The sequence below is a fragment of the Poecilia mexicana genome, unplaced genomic scaffold (genome assembly GCF_051168715.1).
Source record: "Poecilia mexicana isolate PSO_F unplaced genomic scaffold, ASM5116871v1 scaffold_2, whole genome shotgun sequence".
In the NCBI taxonomy this organism is placed as follows: Eukaryota; Metazoa; Chordata; class Actinopteri; order Cyprinodontiformes; family Poeciliidae; genus Poecilia; species Poecilia mexicana.
The window spans coordinates 54,947,506-54,966,521 of NW_028263371.1; the positions used below are offsets into that span (position 1 = coordinate 54,947,506).

Sequence of the window (19,016 nt, forward strand, 5' to 3'; positions counted from 1 at the left end):
CTGCTCTTACTGTGTTTTCTTGTTATCGCTGGAGGGGGCAGAATACCTTGATTTTTTTTTTCAACAATTTATCTATCTCATACCATACTGTCACGACATGTTGACAACTTCAACAAATACAGAAAAAATATTTTTTTCTCTTAAAGGTACATACTGCAGCTTTAAATACCACAAATAACAGAGGTTCACTTTACCTGAGAATGAGTGAAACAGAAAGACTAAACCTAAAATCGAAAACTCGACACCTCAACCTGACCAAAATGCTGTGATCGGACTTTCAGAAGGTTCTACATGCTGCTTCATGCAAACTGTGTTTCTTCTGTAGCTGTGCTAATGTGTTTTTTATCTTATTTGAAGGACATTCAAATTAAAACAACAGAAATGCTGAAAACCTAAACAGAGTCCAGGAGACATTGACCACTAAACTGTAATGTTGCAAGGTAAAAATTTTAAGATTTGTAAAACTCTGTACTTGAAGACAGAATTTAAAATTATTTTCTTAAGAAAGAACAGGAAAAAGGAAACGAAACCAAAATCGAGGAAACAACAATATTTGTGGCAGAGCCTGAAACCACAATTTAACTGAAAATAATCCAAAAACAACATAGCAGATGTTAAACTTTTACTTCGCATGTTTGGCTAATTTCAGATTATAAAACAATTTTAGAAAATTCAATTTGAGGCTGCTGTGGTTCTAAATAAAAATGTATTTTTGCTCAGTAAATTCAACACTTTCCCAGTGTTTGCTTCATGAAAGTCTTAAAAAGGGGGAAAACCAGATCTGTTTTCACTGCATAATGCTTTTCATCTGAAGTCAGATGAAGCTTCCACCTACTCCACACAATCCTGTCATAATTTCAACCCACTGTGAGTTCATTCATAGAGCAACGGCCTGCTGCTTCTTGGAAAATACATTTTCACATTTTGCAAAAGTATTTTTTTAAAGGGCTAAGGTGGCAGGAAATGTCAATCTCTCATTTGAGCTGCTTTGCGTTAACCACATTGAATCAGCTCTACCCACACAGTCTCACATTCTTACTTCAGTTTCTCTCCCAAAACAAGTAATTTCAGGCTGGACAGTCATGTCCAATCGAATGCAACAAACCAACTTCAGAAACCGACTGGACTGGCTCAAGTTTGTCAGCGAAAGCTTCAGTTTTGTTTTTGCAGCCGTGCATGCAAGGTGAACATGCACATTTGCAAACTTCCTCCAGGTAGATCTCATCAATAAATCTTTATCTACATGACTTTTACCAGCAACAGGAGGTGAAGAGAGGTGATAATTTTACAGGAAGACTTCAAACCTCAATCCTGCAGCTGCATGACTAACGGTATCCAACTGTATCCAAATCTTAAAATTAATGTATTGATTCTTTATTAAGAAAATTGAAAGACAAGGGAAAGAAGTGGAAAATAACATCCTGCTGCACAAACCTGATTAGGTTTCTGTTGTGCTGGTATGCCAGGAGGCTTCCATGCATCCAATATGTTTGGTGATTGTCAACTAAACATCAAAAATTCAATGAGTCACTGCTGCACTGCGGTGTTGTTCTGTAAAAGAAGTACAGTTTTTTGGTTTCTTTTTCCAGTTTTGTAAGCAATAAACAAAGATCAAGCTTTCCATTGCTTCATGCTGCCTCTTCAGCTCTGGTTGAAAAAACACACACAGGCCCAGCCCAGTGCAGTTGTAAGTTAGCTAGGAACGAGACAACAATAAACAAGCTTGTGGCTTGTTTATTGTTGTCATAGCATCTCCATAGCCACTGCCTGCCAAGACAGCTGCCAATACAAGTTCACAGTGACGTCACATGACTGTATTGTTGGAGCTATTTATTCTTTATTTTTATTATTTTTGATTTTGGTAATATTAATTCTTAGTTTACTTCATATTGTGGGGATTATGTATAAGGTTTATTTGTAGGTTAATTTATTTTTTGTTTCTTTGATTATTTGCTTTTATAAGTTAGCCAGGAAGAACTGTGGGTCTGTTTTCTATAAGCATAGAGACTGGTATGGGACCAGCATGCTTACCTAATCACAATTTTTGAGTTCTCTGCCAATATTAATTCTGGGTAGAGTATTAATATTGGGTAATATATCAGTGATAAACTGATATTTTTCACTAATAAATATCAGTGATATTTAGTACTTAGCCTACTACCTACTACTACTAGCAAAATTAGCTTAGCTAATGTAGCTTCTAACTGCTACGGACATGTAGCCTGTTATTTGTACTCTGCCAGTCACCTGAACCCTTTTATTCCCATTAAGGATTCGTACGTCCAGCACAAATCCGATGAAACATTGACTGCGTTCATAGATTTCAGGTTCTAATCGATTAACCAATAACGTTCGCTATTTTTTAGTGTTGCAGTTCGGCCGCCATCCAGCAGATGGCTCCACTGCCTGGTCATCCTTAGGTGGAGTCGTTCATGTAGGATTGAAGATGGCGGCTATTTCAGTAAGGGAAAGAGAAACGGTCCAATCCCGGTATGGTTTGTAAAATGCTCTTTATACTGTTTGTTTTAAAATATAAACACTCAACAAACTCCGTAAGTTATCACATTAATAGCACTTTATTTAGCTGAGCTGCATGGCGGAGAGGCATCAACTTCTCAACCGAAGGTGATGGTACATCAGAAAAGCGGAGGAGACAATGGAGAAAAATTGTAACATGAAGGAAAAAAACATAATGCCAATAAGCAAAATTGATTTTGAGGGCTATCCTGAGTTAATGCACCACAGACGGTAAATATTCTTATGCATGAATATCTCCCTGTTCATGGGAATTAAGTGTTTCACACATTTTAGTTCAAGTTTTGTTTTTTAAATATGTGTGACTAATGATGTAAGAAAACCACAAATTGCTGTATTTAATACAGCTGATAAAATAATGCTAACATTTATTGATTTCTTTTTTAATTTTTGTATTGTGAAAAATGCTGCCCTTCTTGCTATGGAAAGATGGTCGACTCACTTCATATAAGAGAAAACTCAAATTTTTAAGAAACTTGCCATTTACCATGTAATCATTCATTGATCAATAAAATCGATTAACATGAGATTAATCCATTAATCGATTACTTGCATCCTTACTACCAACATTGCTACTTTAATGCTTGTGTAAGAGGATTGATTAGAATAAATGGACATTATTTCAAAAGGGAAAGAGCAGAAGAAACTGTAAAAAATAAAAAATCATGTCTGCAGATTTGATTTGCAAGTTAGACTTTTTTTATTATCACATTTGTTTTCGCACCTTTGTGATCAAACTTGTAAAATACAACCTGGTGTGTTTTTTTCCCCCCAGACTCAGATAATATCTCTGGTTTCTTTTTTTTTTTTGCACAATTGAAACTCTCAGTTTGCTAATAGCAGCTGCCTCACCTCTCGGTGTGCAGACATTCTGCAGGACTTCAGCCTGAAGGAAAGACTGCACCTCTTTACATCTGCAGCTTTATTATTGTTACCTGTGCACAACAAGTCGGGAGCAATGAAGCTACTCGCTTTTTTAATGTGCATCATGAATTATTTGCTGCTGACAAATCAAGAGGAGCAGAAATCGGTATGGACAGTTTGCATTTTATCTATTTTTATTAAACTGTATTTCCTTAATGTGAGCATTTGATTACAAAAACATTTTATATTTGTCTGCTTGTGCTTTTGCAAACATTTTAAGTCTTCAGAATAGTTTTATGTCTTATTAAACATTTCTACAATTAACATATTTCTTTCAGTGCATATGTGTGTGTGTCTATATATATATATATATATATATATATATATATATATATATACGAAATATAAATATTTCGTGTGAAATATTTCTCGACATTATTCTGTCGTGAAATATTTCACACGACCTTATTCTTATATATATATATATATATATATATATATATATATAATATATATATATATTTGAACGAGTATTTAGGTTTTTCATCCATTTAAACCAGTAGTGAGTCATTTCATCACAAAGTCAGGAAATTGCAGCGGTTACTGCAGAATCTGTGTTTGTGGTCTGAGCTACATGCCTTGCATTGTAAGATGTAAACATCAAACTGAAACAATTATAGAATAATGCTCATTATTTATGCATTTATTTTGCTTTAAGTAAGAAGAGCAGACATCAGCTGACAAGTGATGCAGTCAGGGTAAAAAGACGATGCAACCTTCCGTAAAGTCAAAAGTGTGTCGAGAAATGTTAGTTTTAGTTTTTAATCCAACCTCAAGAGAACAAAAACTTCAAAAATACTTTGATGAAAATGAAAATGACACCAAAGTGGAAAAGCTGTGGGTTGAAATTTAAGTTCACCCGCTGATCCAGCAGCTTCCTGAAACCACCTTTAGTAGCAGAAGCTTTCAGAAGTCATTTTCAGTCTGATTTTATCAACCTACCACATCATCTCCAAACAGTAATGCCCCTACAAAGATTCAGAGAAGAATTGGTCCATATTTGACTCTAAAATATTTCACTTGGATGGTCTGACGCTCAGTGGCTGCAAGGTTTAAAGTTCTCTTGCTGCAAAGCAAACCCAAATAATCAGCCATCCGCCTGGTACTAGATATTTACCTGGAAACGCTTCGTTTGGTTTCCTCTGAAAACAATGCTGTGCATTTCGGCCAAAGATCTGTATCTGTCTCATCTCTTGAAGAGCTTCATCTCAGAAGTGTTGTGATTCATTTAGGTGCAGCTTTGCACATCATTTGTCTGACCTTGGAGTGAATTTGTTGGGATATTCTCTTCTGGGAATATTGGCAAACATCTTAAAATATTTCCACTTGGAAATAAGCCTGTCACAATAAGCAATAAGTCCATAAATTGCACAATAATTTAAAACAAGCTCAATAACTTCCATTTGCACGATTTATCTTTTTTCTCTTTTTCTACCCAAAACTGGATAGTCTGGTGTTTTGGTGTCAGCATAATTCATAATTCATTTCATTTGTTGTTTTTGTTTATTTATTTTGGATATTAAAAATGTCTTTAAGTTCCAGTGTTAGATGTTTGAGAATTTAAAGAAGGTATTCTTGCATTTTTATGCACTGCCATAATATTACTTGAAAATGGTCCCAGAACAACATTATCATTTATTGCAATAACTCCAGGGATAATTCATCATTCAGGAAAATTTGTTATTGTGACAGGGGCACTTTCTTTTGGTAAAGTAATGAACTTTAGATTGGAAATGAGCTGAAATCCCTTCCCAGCAAAAGTTTCATCTCCAAGTATAATTTGGCATACAAAACTTTGAACAGTAAGTTCTTCAATTTGCAGCTTTTTGTGTGTTTTTGTTCCCTTGAGGTTTGATTGACATCAAAGAAACTGTTAAAGAGCAGATCAGTGCGTGAAGCAGTGGAAATACAACAGGATGTACTTTGTTTTCACCAAGACTGCTTAGGATTTGACTGAAATCTATGGTAACTTCACTGAAACCTTATTCACATTTCTGTCACCAACAAACACAATTCTGTTTTCATTTTAGGAAGTGAAACAGGAATCCTGGAGTTTACCTGAGAACATCACTTATATTTATCCTGAAGACTATGATGAGAATAGCTCCCCCTGCGACTCGATCGTGCCAGGATTTAACTCCCTCGCCCTTCTGGTCATCTACATCATTGTGTTTGTGTTCAGCGTCTTGGGCAACAGCGTGGTGGTCTTCGTGGTCTGCTCTATGACCAAAGGCAGAGCCAGCACAGATATCTACTTGATGCACCTGGCCCTGGCTGACCTCCTCTTCTGTTTCACTCTCCCCTTCTGGGCCGTTGAGTCTCACTTCGGTTGGCTCTTCGGCACCCTCCCCTGCAAGTTCCTGTCCAGCTTCCAGGAGGCGTCTGTGTACAGCGGCGTCTTCCTGCTGGCCTGCATCAGTGTGGACCGCTACTTTGCCATCGTTAGAGCGACACGAGTACTGTCCTCCCGCCACCTGCTGGTGAAGGTGATCTGCGCCGTTGTGTGGCTGATGTCCGGGTTGCTGTCTCTGCCTGTGGCGATTCAAAGAGAGGAAATCTTTCCGTTGGGAGCGGACAGTGCCTATACAGAGGGACTGCAGAAAGCCATTTGCTACGAGAACCTAACCGGGGAGAGCAGCGACCAGTGGCGGGTCGGCCTCCGGGTTCTGCGGCACACTGTGGGCTTCTTCCTCCCCCTGGTGGTGATGGCGTTCTGCTACGGCTGGACGGTGGTGACGCTGTTCAGCACGCGCAGTCAACAGAAGCACAAGGCCATGCGCGTCATCCTGGCAGTGGTTCTGGCGTTCATCTTTTGCTGGCTGCCTTACAACGTCACCGTTCTGATAGACACGCTCTACCGAGGCGGGTCGCTCAAAGAAACCTGCGACATCCGCTACAGAGTGGAGGTCATGCTGGAGGTGACCAAGGTCATCGCCTTCCTGCACTGCATGGTGAACCCGGTGCTGTACGCCTTCATCGGGGAGAAGTTTCGGAACGAGCTGCTGACAGCTCTCTACAAACAGGGCATCATCAGCAAGAAGCTCTGGGTGTCTTACAGGAAGGGTTCTGCGGCCAGCGTGGCTAGTCTCAGGTCCAGAAACACCTCTGTGTCGGTGTAAGCTAATGCTGTCTCTGGGCTATGTTCACACAGCACGTCTTGATGCTCAGTTCCAATACCGTTGAGTTTTTTATGGTCATTCATAGTAATAAACCCAACTTCAATGAGATTTCTGTGCAAACGGTTCATGTCCCAAAGCGACCTGCTTGTGCAGAAGAACACTGGACTATAAATCAGTAACAATCTATAAAGCAGTAAAGATGTGACCAGTATCAATAGAATATTCAACAATTTCACTGAACTCTGATCCAGAACCGCACAGCATTCTGGGGGATGTAGGCACAGCAAAGGCTTTAGCAACCAGCCAAGCAAGGTTGGTGGCATCAAGTAACTCACCCACTCTGGTTATCTAGCAACAACCTGCTGAGTAACTTGTGCAGCAGCAGTTTCAGGTTTCATTATAACTGCTTACAAACAAAAAACAGCATGGAGTGAAGGGAAAACATGAATACAACAGTTTGAGATGACGGGTCATACCACCAGTTTGGCAGTATTTCAGACATTTAGAACAAAAAACTAACAGTAATTATCAATATTGACTGATATGAAACCCTGGTATTGTGGTACGTTTTTCAGCCATATTGTCCCGCCTTACTTTGTCACACAGCAGCACCATGTTTGATAGTCATTTATGCATCGATTTTATAGTTTATTCAGCCACAAGAGCCAACAGTGTCATCACAAGACGAAGAGGGCTGATAAAAAGACGGCAATGGCTTTTTGTGATTATGACTTCTGTAAAACGTCAGTCTGGATGTGGAGTTGGAGTGAAGAGTGGAGGGATTGTGATGTGATGCGATTTTCATGATCATTTTTAGCCATTGTTTACGTCCAGAAGTCTGATTTTTTTGGGGGGTGAAAACTTTGGGTTTGGGCCTTTTCAGACTGAAAAAAGCAGATTTGTGTCACACTTGCCTGCTTTATGAACATAGCCATAAATATCATTACTGTTGCACTGATGCAGAGATGTAGAAATGAGACATTTAGAAGTAAAAATCCAGAAAAGTGTAAGCATTTATCAGAAGTCTTAAAATGTGTCTCTGGTTTTGTGTTTCTAACTGCAGTGAACCTCCTGCTTATTCGCGGTTCAGTATTCGCAAATGTGTAGATCAGGGATCAGCGACTTTATCCATTCACAGAGCCACTTTTCCCCCGCTGCTACAAAATAAAACTCGCCTAGGGTCGCAAAAAATTAGCTTTTGCAGCGCTAAGCTATTTTTAAAAAATTTACTTCATACATTTTTACATAAAATGTTTAATTATGGAAGTTAACAAAATTAAGCAAAAATTTATTTAAATTTTCAGCTTTTATAACAAATATTACATTGGAAAAAACGACAATTTAGCAGAATGGAGTGAGTCTTTTCTATAAATATGGAAAATGGAGAAATATAGGTAGCATAGTTTGAAGCTGGGTAAAAGCCTGATGTAGATATTAAAAGTAGATTTTGCGACCTCTGACCGAGGCGCCATGCTACATGACATCCTATTGGCTGATGTTTGCAAACCAGCCACCAGCCAATAGGACGATCGGTTGTACCCCAAAGAATGTAGATGAGATGTAGATATTAGCGAACTTCAGCAGTAGTGCTAAGACGGTTTCCATCGGGCACATTAATGCATGTTCAGGTATATTTGGTGTTTAAACTTTTAAATAGGAAATTATAAGCATTTTTAGAGGGAGCCTGAGCTTTTGAGGGGCAGCCTTAGTCCTGGGGGTTTACTGTAAATCATCTTTTAAAATACTTATTAGTCTCAAGATAAAACACACAGATGTCACAAAGCAAGGAAACTTCAGCTACTTTCAAAACAAAGAGCAAAAAAACCCAAAACCAAAATATTACATCCTGTCCTCAGCAGACTTTCAATGTCTCAGGACGTTTCCTCAGGTCTAACGTTGCTAAGATCTTTCAAGAACTGTGAAGTGAAACGGAAAGACAATTATTCAGGTAGAGAGATACTTTTAGATGCTTAGTCTTTTCATAACCTGAAACAAAAACTGTTTCAAGATGAAGTTGATGACTGGATGCGATGGTTCCTGATTTGGCTTAAAACCGTTACTATTTTTTTGTCAATGCATCATCAATTATGTCATCTCTTCAAAAAGAAATGATAGTGACAGTGTGCTACCATCAATAAATATGTCATCTCAAGACTTACAGTGTCGTCTGAACTATTGGAAACTGATGGCGATTCTCATGGAGAAAATAGTTTGAGACAAACACTTTGTCTTTGATCATCAGGAAGTGTTTCCATAGCAACAGGAGTTTAAGTTTGGTGCTTTGAAACGTACAGGAGTGTGAAACCACAGTGTCCGTGTAAAGGTTCATAAGCAGTGATGTCAGAGAAGCACATCAATCTGCAAAACATCATAAAACCATTTTCAAAAACTAAGAAGTTATGGAAAAACTAGAAAGTATTCTCAGGTATTAAAACATCTCCATTCCCACCTGGGGAAATACCAGAAAAATTCACCCCAAGGTTAGAAGGTCAAAGGTTGAGAGCAATGACAAAAGTAAAAATGTAGTTGTGCCTTAATGAAACAAGACAACAGATGCAACCTCCTTTTGACTGATGAAGCCAAAGTAGAAATGGTTGTCCATGTTTGAAGACACCCAAACAGAGTCCAGCTAAGCATGGTGGTGGAGGAATGGTGATCTGGGCTTGTTTTCCAGCCAAATGTTGTAGAATCAGATGTGAGGCCATGATTCTGGCAGCTGAAGCTTGACCAACATTGGGTTATGGCAGTATCTTCACTTGCATAGCCCATTATTGACCAAATGTTGGGCAAGAAGAAGCTGGATGTTGACAGATCTCAATAAGCAGAAGCGGTAAATATGACACAGTTGTGTTTCTCTTGACGTAGAGTCTTGGATATCTTAGTCATTCTTGAAATGTCTCCGTTTGTTTCTCCTAAAAACCCCCTCAAAGTTCCCGTTGGCGTCTAACGTCAAACACCAGTAACGCGCCTGGTTTCTGCAGCTGTTCTGTATTTCATCAAGCGATGTTTGACTTTTGAGTCAACCTCATCACACTCTTTAAATTCTGAGAACGCATCAAATGTCAGTGACTTTCAAAGGAAAAATCAACTCATTGATAAATGTGCAAAACTATGGAGTTAGGTGCTGGCGGACAGGTGCGTATATCAAGACTTTACAGCTGTTCGTTTCTGAATGTAAATGACACATTTGAATATTTTGCTGTTGCAATGTTTCCTATTGACTGTGAGTTTTTTGTCACAGAAAAAAAAAATTACAATCAGATGAAAAATCTTGAGAACAGGAAGAGGTGGTGAAACTCGTTTCTGTTTTCACAACCCAGGAACTGCATGTGCTCTTTGATGAATGACTTTCATTTATACAACAGTTCTGTGGAAACTGTTGCGTCTTTTTATCAGTTTTCTCATCTCAAGTTAATTTTACGTTTTTTTAATAATGTTTCTGCATTTGTACAGGAGAATTTTTCTGGTTTTCATTGTTGTAAATGACAAAAATAGATGCTGATGTCTATTTTTCTGAATTAAATGAATGTTTTTATAAATGGAAACCAGCTTTTAGGATCTAATCTGTACAGATCCAGATTTAATGCACAATAAATATATTTTTCTGTATCAGTCTGGTTTACTTTCAGAGTGGTTGCTCTGTGCATCTAATGCAGGATCCTGAAGATAAGTCGCAGCTTGTTGCCGACATTTGGTTAAAAGCTGCTTCATCCTAATGGTTTCGGCCAAGTTCCTGTTTTTCTGTGCGGTTTGGAGGTGTTGCTGTTATCGGACTTACTCTGCACTCGACATGTTAAAACCTCAGGCGAAAAATAACTACAGAGACAAAACATGCAAACTTTAAATCAAACTCTTTATTTATTTCTCGTAGCAAACATATCATTTCTACCTGGAACAAATTAATTCTAGAGTAAAAAAGAAAATAAAAATACAAAAATACACGTCATGCATCATGGAAAATAAAATATGCACCCAGGCCTGCGCTCCGGTTTATAAAAAAAAAGAAAAAAGGAGAAGTTAATAGAGGAAGGATGAACTTAACCAGCAAATTTTCTGATCTTCTGTAAGTTGGCAATGTTATTTAGTTTTTTTAATTCTTAAAGGGAAAAAGTTGAATGCAGCAGATTGGTACCAGAGAAAATATTTAGTTTAACTCAGCAACGATCCAACTGCACATCAACGGGTCCATAACTATGCAGAAGATTTATTACTTAAGTTTTTGTATTTTGTTTTTAATTATGTTTCCACTGATTCACAACTCTAATCTCAAGAGGCTTTGCAAGACAAACAATCCAAATCCCATCAATATAAACTTAACTTCAGAAATTAGGAACTTTGTGCTTATTTTAACGTATAATGAATCAAAGAGGCATCAAAAGTCTAATCTGCCGGATATCTGAGCGCGGTGGCGTGTGTTCAGGTGGAAAAAGATATTTTTATTATACCTCCTGCGCACTTATCGAAATCTACCTGCAAATTTAAATAAACCCACGCAAAAAAAAATCAGATAACAATTTGATGAATTTGAAACAGAATATCAGAAACCTGCAGTTTAAAGAAATGGGGGGAAAATCACCAAGTTACAAAATTCCTAGATTAATAAAACAATGATAGATGGCTTAAAAGGTTGAACTCTGACTCACAACCAGCATTTAAACTGAACTTTGAGTCAAATCTGAAACTTTTACAACCTTCATTTTTTCTCTTTACACATCAAGCAACGTGTTTCTCTTAATTACATCATCCTGTACGTTTACCACAAAATATGATTTACTCTATGTAACCTTATTTTTAACCAAAGGCTATATGTCAGACAAATCTGTTATCAGTATAAACCTGAGTAACCAGTGACTATTTTACATTTTAAATCAACTATTATATATATAATATATACAGATAAACTTTAGAACAATCATGATAGGAAAATATACTTTCGTGCAACACGGGTTATGAACTAATATGCTTGACAAAACTTATTCACTGCAAAACACAAAATCTTTCCAAGTAATTTTGTTCCAGTTTCTAGTGCAGATATCTTATTACACTTGAAATAAGACATACTAATTTAAAAGAAACTTTTCAGCAAGATTTATAGGCTTGTTTTATGTAAATAATTCCTTAATATTGATGAAAAAGTATGAGTTACATTGGCAGAGTATTTCACTTTTAACAAGACATTTTTCACATTTTATAAGTTAATTTATCTGCCAATGGAACCAGTACTTTTTAATCAATATTAAGGATATATATATATATATATATATATATATATATATATATATATATATATATATATATATATATATAATTTATATATATATATAAATTCCCTTCTCACCCTCTGCGGGTGGTCTCTTTCATCCTCATATATATATATAGACTTAAAACAAGTTTCTATATCTTGCTAAAATGTTGCCTTTAAGTTAGTCTTATTTCAAGTGCACTAAGATATTTGCACAAGAAAGTAGACCAAAATTATTTGGTAAGATTTTGTGTTTTGCAGTGTTTTACTGCAGTTTATTTGTTTTACTAAATAAACTACAACTACTTCCTAATAATAACGTAGTAATTATTACAAACAGTGTACAAACTTCCATGTAGCTTCAAATTGAAACATTTTGAAGCTCCAGTTAGTGATTTATGTCGGCGATAATACGTTGAGGTCTTAAAGGTGAGCTGGAACAGGTACTTCTAAAACATGTGGGACCTGGGAACTACTGGCGCCATCTAGTGGGGTATTTATGTGCAATCAAACTTTTATTCATCTTTAACTTGTTAGAAAATGTTTCTTTTTCCTCCATAAACACAGATTGTTCTTCACCAAACAACAGAATCTGATACAGAGGTCTCTCTGGACGACCCAGAAACCCAAATCAGGATCTCCTGCTTCTGGTTTTCAGCAGTTTGACCCGGAGGGGGGCGGAGACGCGCTTGTGCGTAGGGCCGTTCTACGTTGCCATGGTAACAGCATAAAAACAGCTCGGCTAAACCTGTGCAGCTTCTGGGGGAAGGATGAACTGCGCCTAAAGTATCCGGCTGGAGGTTTGTTGTCGAGGATATTTCACCACCACTGAGGTAATTCAGCTGTAAACTGATGGATGACGGTCCTGACTTCAGCTTACAGGTTTTAATTGGACCGGACCGAACGGAAAGCTAACGATCGGAGTTGGTTGGGCTCACAACATTGTCAAAGTCTACAAGCTAATCCAGGTCTACTTCCGCTTCTGCTTCAAAATAAAACCATGAAATCTAAAGCTAATTGATTACCATGAAAATCCTGTTTCTTGTCAGTTAATTTTTTCAGATGTTTTTCTAACATATTTAATTTGTTTTGGGCAGCAGAAGGGAAGTAATGTTTGTCACCAGGTTTCTGCTGAATGATTTTTCATTCTTTTATGTCAGCATCAAACTATCTGTTGAAGATGTAACACTTCTACTTACCAAGTATTTTTGGTCTATTTTCTAGAAAATATATTAGACGACAAATCTAACTTACAAGAAACTTATTAACAAGATGCTTTTGAAGTCAATAGTTATTTAATATTGATGAATAAGTACCAGTTCAACTGGCAGATTATTTAACTTGTAGTGTAGGAAAAATGTCTTGTTAGAAGTGAAATCATCTGCCAGTGGAACTTGTACTTTTTAAAAATTGATATTCATTAATTATTTATTTAAAACAGGCTCATATATCTTGTTTAAAAGCTACTTTCAAGGTAGTTTTGTTTTATTTCAAGTCCACCAAGATATTTGCACTAGAAACTAGATCAAAATACTTGGTAAGAAGAAGTGTTTTGCAGTGTATTGTTGTGCAAAAGAGCCACTCTAAGAACTGAACTGAGGTTTCATTAGTAAAACATAACCATAGATATACATACTTTATGCGGTTTACAGTACAAATACTTCTACTATGCATATTAGGGCCATTGCAAGAAAAAATGAACATTTCTGACAAAAACTCAAAAGTTTTGACTTTTGAAACTCAGAAATTTTGATGTTTTTTATAGGATATGTCTGAGACAAATTTTAGATTTCCTGAGTTTCTTCTAGGAAATGTTTGACTTTCCAAGCTCAGAAATTTACAGTTTTGTTTTTAAGAAAATAGCTGAGATTAAACAGTTCTGAGTTTTTTGGTGGAAAATGGCCCTAACACTGTTGTGCCAGAGAGCCTGCACCCCTTGGAAAAGCAGAAAATCTTTCCATTTAAAGCATTTAAACGAGCATATTTTTAATTCACACTAAGTAACTTATTGAAATACGTTAGTGTGAAAATAAATGTTTCTTAGAACATTGTTAGTTCAAAATTTTCTTATAAATTTATATAAAATCAAGTGTTTTTATTAAGAAGTTTATATATTAATAATAACAATGTGTATTGTGGTTAAATCTAAATTATCCCTGTATGGAACAGATTTTAGTACACCAAACCCTTTTGAACAAAATCTTTTATTTTGAAAACGAATGCCTGGCACCGGAAGATAATCGCCTGAAACAGCGATAGCTTATCATGCTATCTTTAGCCGCGTTTCCTCTGAGTTCATCACTTCATTCATCAACATGTTCTGCTCTTATTGATACTTTACAGTAAATATTTCTCAGTTGCCGCAGACTCGGGACCATCTTTATGAAACTCTTTATGAGAACCTGCAGGTTGACACCGGTGTCGGCAGCTGCCATTTAAACCCGGTTCTGTTGGACCTCCGCAGGTTCGGAGCCAGTCAGGATGTCCAGTGACCTCGCTGGTGTGTGGGAGGTGGCGCTGAGCGACGGAGTCCACAGGATCGAGTTTGAACATGGGACAACCACCGGGAAAAGAGTCATCTATGTGGACGGAAAGGTCAGCACAACCAGTTCGGTCTCTAATGAAGGAACTGGTCCCAGTTTACAGTTCCTGCCTGCTTGGTTCTCATTTATGTACTGATATCTGTGGTGGGCCTACTTTTACTTTTGTTCTTAAAAGTACTGATGCACCGATGTGAAAATTTAGGCCTGAAAAAGTAATTTAGGGGAATCTAAGTGCGCTAAGCGTTTTCAAAGTTAGCAAAAAATGCTGAAATGAAAATTTAGCTCCGCTATGTATAGTTCTCACGTGACGTCACACTTCGGGAACTTTGTAACTGACAGCCATCTTGGTAGGTATCCAAACTGTCTGACAGTTGCTATGGAGTTGCTATCAGAATTGGGTAACAACCAGTTACATTTACTTGAGTAACTTTTTTGAAAAAAGTTTTTGTTAAAGTTTCATAAGTTTTTTTTATCGAAAGAAATTGATTTGGGAAAATTTTCTTTTGCCTAATTTTGTTATTTTTTTTGTTACTTATAAAATTGTAATTTTTGTCCTTGAAATGGCAAAATTTCCATTTAACTTCATATATTGGTCCATCTGATGGTGTAATATTTAAATATTAAATAATTGGTAATTTGATCAGTTACTTGGTACTTTTTACCAAATACTTTTTATTTTTACTTAAGTAAAAATATGTTGAAGTAGTGCTACTCTTAAAGGAGTCAAATCTTTGGGAACAATATGCACCTATGGTTGCTATGACAACAATAAACAACCCACATTCTCTGTCTGATACGAGTCGATCCCAACAGCAGACATTTCGTTGATATATCGTTCTCTTGCATATTGGTAAAACATGTCAATATATTTTCTTTTTGTTGGACTTCAATTCATGATTCGTTTATACTTTGTGCTGATTTGCCTATTTTCCAGGAGGTTCTGAGGCGGGACTGGATGTTCAAACTGGTCGGGAAGGAGACGTTCAGCGTGGGCCAGGCGGACACCAAAGCCACCATCAACATCGACGCGGTCAGCGGCTTTGCCTACGAATACACGCTGGAGATCAACGGGAAGAGCTTGAAGCAGTACATGGAGAACAGGTCAAAGGTCACCAGCACCTGGCTGCTCAACCTGGACGGCATCGACTGCAGGGTGGTTCTGGGTGAGCTCAGTTCCACCTCTTCTTATGTCTGAGTCAGAGGTTGTGCTAAATTGACTGTGGTGTTTTTGCAGTGCGTTCTGCAAAAACACCAAATCTTATCAAGTATTTTGTCTAGTTTCTAATGCAAACATCTTAGTACATTTGATATAAAACAAAACTAACTCACAAGTAATTTTTAGCAAAATAATAAGAGCTCGTTTAAGTCAATAATTCCTTAATATAAAAATAACTTGTTCCACTGGCAGACGAATTCACAAGACATTTTGTTTTGTTATAAATTAAATAATCTTTCTTTTAAATCATCTTTTCATCCTTAAGGAATTATTGACATAAACAAGCTCCTATGTCTTGATGAAAAGTTACTTGTAAGTTAGTTTTGTCTTCATTAAGGTCTACAGCATAGTGGATAAAAGTATTTTTTATCCCCTAAAAGTAATTCCAGTAAATGTAACTAGTTACTTCCCTGCTCTGGTAATTATTATTATTGATCTGATATTGAGAGCGTTTTGACTTCTGCTCCTCAGAGCTGCGCTCTCACATTAATGCTGAAGCTAATCTGTTTATCGGCTTTAAGCTCCACAGCGCCACCTCTCCTGACTGCACAGGTTAATCCCTTTCATAATCCCTCTGCTTGCAGCTCATCAGGTGATGCTCTGCAGTAATCCTTACATAACATTTAAAATAGGAGAAACGTGCTGCTTTTCTCTAAACTACACAGAAACCAAGAGAAATGTCAATAAGTTGTTAGCTGCTTTTGCTTCATTTGAAACAGTTAAATCACAGTTACACATATTAGATCATTGGTTCCTGTTCCACTGGCAGGTTGTTTTACCTTTAACAAGACATTTTTCTTCTGTTATGTTACATGTCAATATTGATGAAAGTAAAAGCGAAACCAGATGGAGGCAGACATATTTGCTGCTGCGGCCTCAGCAGACATTCTTATTTCTGTAAAAATAAATCAGGTTTTCAGATGAAAAACTGTGAACAGGTTTCTGAAGTCCTGATTTACTGACCTGACTGAGTAAAATAATAAAATCAGAAACCTGTTAAACTCCTCTGACCTCCCAGGCAGTCGGTGAGTTCCTGAATGTTTTCACTGTTTTCACTTCCAGAGAAAGACACCATGGACGTTTGGTGCAATGGAGAGAAGATTGAGACTGCTGTAAGTATTTTTTTAATTAATCAAAAATAATCCATCACATGTAATAGAGTTTTACGTTTTCTCTGCAAAATATTCTTTTATCAATCAAATCAAAGCTGTTTTTATGTGTTTACCGCCAAATTACATCAATCAGTCCCTCCAGTTCTGCATGGATATTCACTCAAGATCAACAGATTCCTGTACTTTTTCATGCTAATGCATAATTATTTTATTGTAAATTTTCCTCAAAAATGGTCAAAAACATTAGGTATGTGATGCTAACTCCCACCTGCAGGTGGCAGTATAACTACACTGGTGCTTCAGCCTTACTTGATGTCAAGTTGTAGTCTGTGGTGGATGTAATGAGCAACAAAAAGTCACATTTATTGTCATACATAAAAGCAAATTCACAGCAAATATGTCTAAATTAGCTCAGAAAATCAGTTTCACTGCAAAAAGTCACAAAATAATTTAAAATTTTGGAGCAACTGATCAGTATAGGAGAAGATTAGGGCCACTGGAAAACAAAATAATCTTGAATTCAAGTCAGAATTCTGCACACAAAAAAATCTGAATTTTTAGGGACAATTCTGAAGAAAAAAAAGAATGTCGAGAAAAGTCGAAATTCTGATTTAAAAAAGTCAGAATTCTGAGGAAGTCAGATTTTTTTTCTTAGAAAAAGTCAAAATTATGAGGAATAAGCCAGAATTTTGATGGAAAAGTCAGAATTTTAGATTAAATTCAGAATTTCAAGAAAAGTCTGAATTTTGAGAGTTTTTTCAATGGCCCTAATCCTTTTCCAATAGATCAATCTTAAATTGTAGGAACTTATCGAATGCGGAAGAGCTACTTCTTTATGTTTTAGCGGCTTAATGGGTTTTATCAGTACATTCTGGCCCAACCTGACGCTGCGATCTGCGTCCGCAGGGCGAGTTCGTGGACGACGGCACGGAGACGCATTTCTCCCTGGGAGACCACAGCTGCTGCGTGAAAGCCGTGAGCAGCGGGAAGCGGCGAGACGGCATCATTCACACGCTGCTGGTGGACGGCACCGAGGTCGCCGAGTGCACCGAGTGACCGGGTTCGGCCCGGAGTCGGTCTGTCGGACTGGAAAATGGCTGCCGCGGCGCGGCCGGTCCACACTGGACAGATATAAACGCCATAGAGTCTGTTTAGTGGCAGACGGAGCTGCTAGAAACGTCAGTCAGAAGATTCAGCGTCTCTAAAGGTTTACATTCATATTAATGAGGTTTTTTAGTCTTAAAATGTAATTTATAAGTTAGAAACGGTTCTGCTTCAGCCTTCCTGTGGAAACCAGGAACCTTCTCTGTGGTTTCATGTTGTGAGTTATTATGTGCTTTATTTATCGGACCAATCAGCTGCTGTAGAAGGACTCAAGGCTCCATCTCCTGCTGATCGCTGCAACCGTTTCAGACAATCATACTGACTAGTTACACTGCAAAAACAGAAAATGATACCAGCTAGTTTACTGATCTAGTTTCTAGTGCCAGTATCCAAGACATCGTTTTAGGGCCATTGTCAAAATAAAAACAATAAGTAAATGGTAAATTTGTGAGGAAAAGCATTTTTCCCATCCTGTAAGTTATAATAATATCATGCCGTAATACGTTACGCCATCATACCCTTAAAGTTGGGAGAATTATTATAGTGATATATTTATAGCTTATGTATATAAATTATAAAAATTATAATCTGGGAAAAACACCTTGTTCCACTTATAACTTGTACTTTTTAGAATGATTGACTTGAAACAAGCTCCTATTTCTTTCCAAACAGTTATTTGTAAGTTAGTTTTCTTATTTTAAATGTACTAAGATATTTGCAGTAGAAACGAATCAGGAATCCTTGGCAGGATTTTGTGTTTTTGCAGTGCAGGCTGTAGAAACCTCCATGTAGAGCTGCTGTAATCTCTCCTGTTACTCTGTGTAGACTTCCTGTTTGTCCTTAGAGAACTGTGAAACTTTTGTTGTGGCTGTTCAAACTTTTAGTTTAAATTTCTCTTTGTATTTGTAGAGACACTCAGTCAGAGTTCTTTCTTTTTAGTCAGTACTGTCTGGATGTTAGTCGTGGTTCTTGGAGGAAAGACGCCAGTAAAAGCCTTCCCTGATGGAAGCGGTCTAGTTAAAGGCCACATCCTGTGTTTTCTGATGTTACAAACTGTATTTATAGAGCAGATTTCATGCACAAAAACCTCAAAGCGTTAATAAAAGTACAAATTCAGACAAAAAAACGTTTCTCGCATAAAAGATGGTGATAAAATTTACAAATGAAACCAGAAATTTACACATTCAGATTTTCCCTCTGAAGTTAAATCAGACCAAACTA

The 19,016-nt window shown here is 37.2% G+C and overlaps 2 protein-coding genes across 2 annotated transcripts; both read left to right on the forward strand.

Moving 5' to 3' along the window:
- Positions 1-3,173: 3,173 nt before the first annotated feature.
- On the forward strand, positions 3,174-10,187 carry cxcr2 (chemokine (C-X-C motif) receptor 2). Its single transcript, XM_014996079.2, has 2 exons — positions 3,174-3,565; positions 5,490-10,187. The coding sequence occupies exons 1-2, from the start codon at positions 3,494-3,496 to the stop codon at positions 6,576-6,578; spliced, it is 1,161 nt and encodes a 386-aa protein (XP_014851565.2). The 5' UTR covers positions 3,174-3,493; the 3' UTR covers positions 6,579-10,187.
- Positions 10,188-12,395: 2,208 nt separating this feature from the next.
- On the forward strand, positions 12,396-18,921 carry faima (Fas apoptotic inhibitory molecule a). The gene is made up of 5 exons (XM_014996077.2): positions 12,396-12,653; positions 14,285-14,415; positions 15,298-15,526; positions 16,642-16,691; positions 17,598-18,921. Exons 2-5 carry the CDS (start codon positions 14,302-14,304, stop codon positions 17,745-17,747), a joined length of 543 nt encoding a protein of 180 aa, XP_014851563.1. The 5' UTR covers positions 12,396-12,653; positions 14,285-14,301; the 3' UTR covers positions 17,748-18,921.
- Positions 18,922-19,016: the final 95 nt, after the last annotated feature.

What these genes read in the sequence shown, in the direction of transcription:
- faima (XM_014996077.2), top strand. Translation starts at nt 14,302, where the DNA reads ATGTCCAGTGACCTCGCTGGTGTGTGGGAGGTGGCGCTGAGCGACGGA. An exon ending in TCATCTATGTGGACGGAAAG is followed by an intron (nt 14,416 to 15,297) that starts GTCAGCACAACC and finishes CCTATTTTCCAG; the next exon opens with GAGGTTCTGAGGCGGGACTG. An exon ending in CGACTGCAGGGTGGTTCTGG is followed by an intron (nt 15,527 to 16,641) that starts GTGAGCTCAGTT and finishes TTTCACTTCCAG; the next exon opens with AGAAAGACACCATGGACGTT.
- cxcr2 (XM_014996079.2), top strand. Translation starts at nt 3,494, where the DNA reads ATGAAGCTACTCGCTTTTTTAATGTGCATCATGAATTATTTGCTGCTG. An exon ending in ATCAAGAGGAGCAGAAATCG is followed by an intron (nt 3,566 to 5,489) that starts GTATGGACAGTT and finishes TTTTCATTTTAG; the next exon opens with GAAGTGAAACAGGAATCCTG.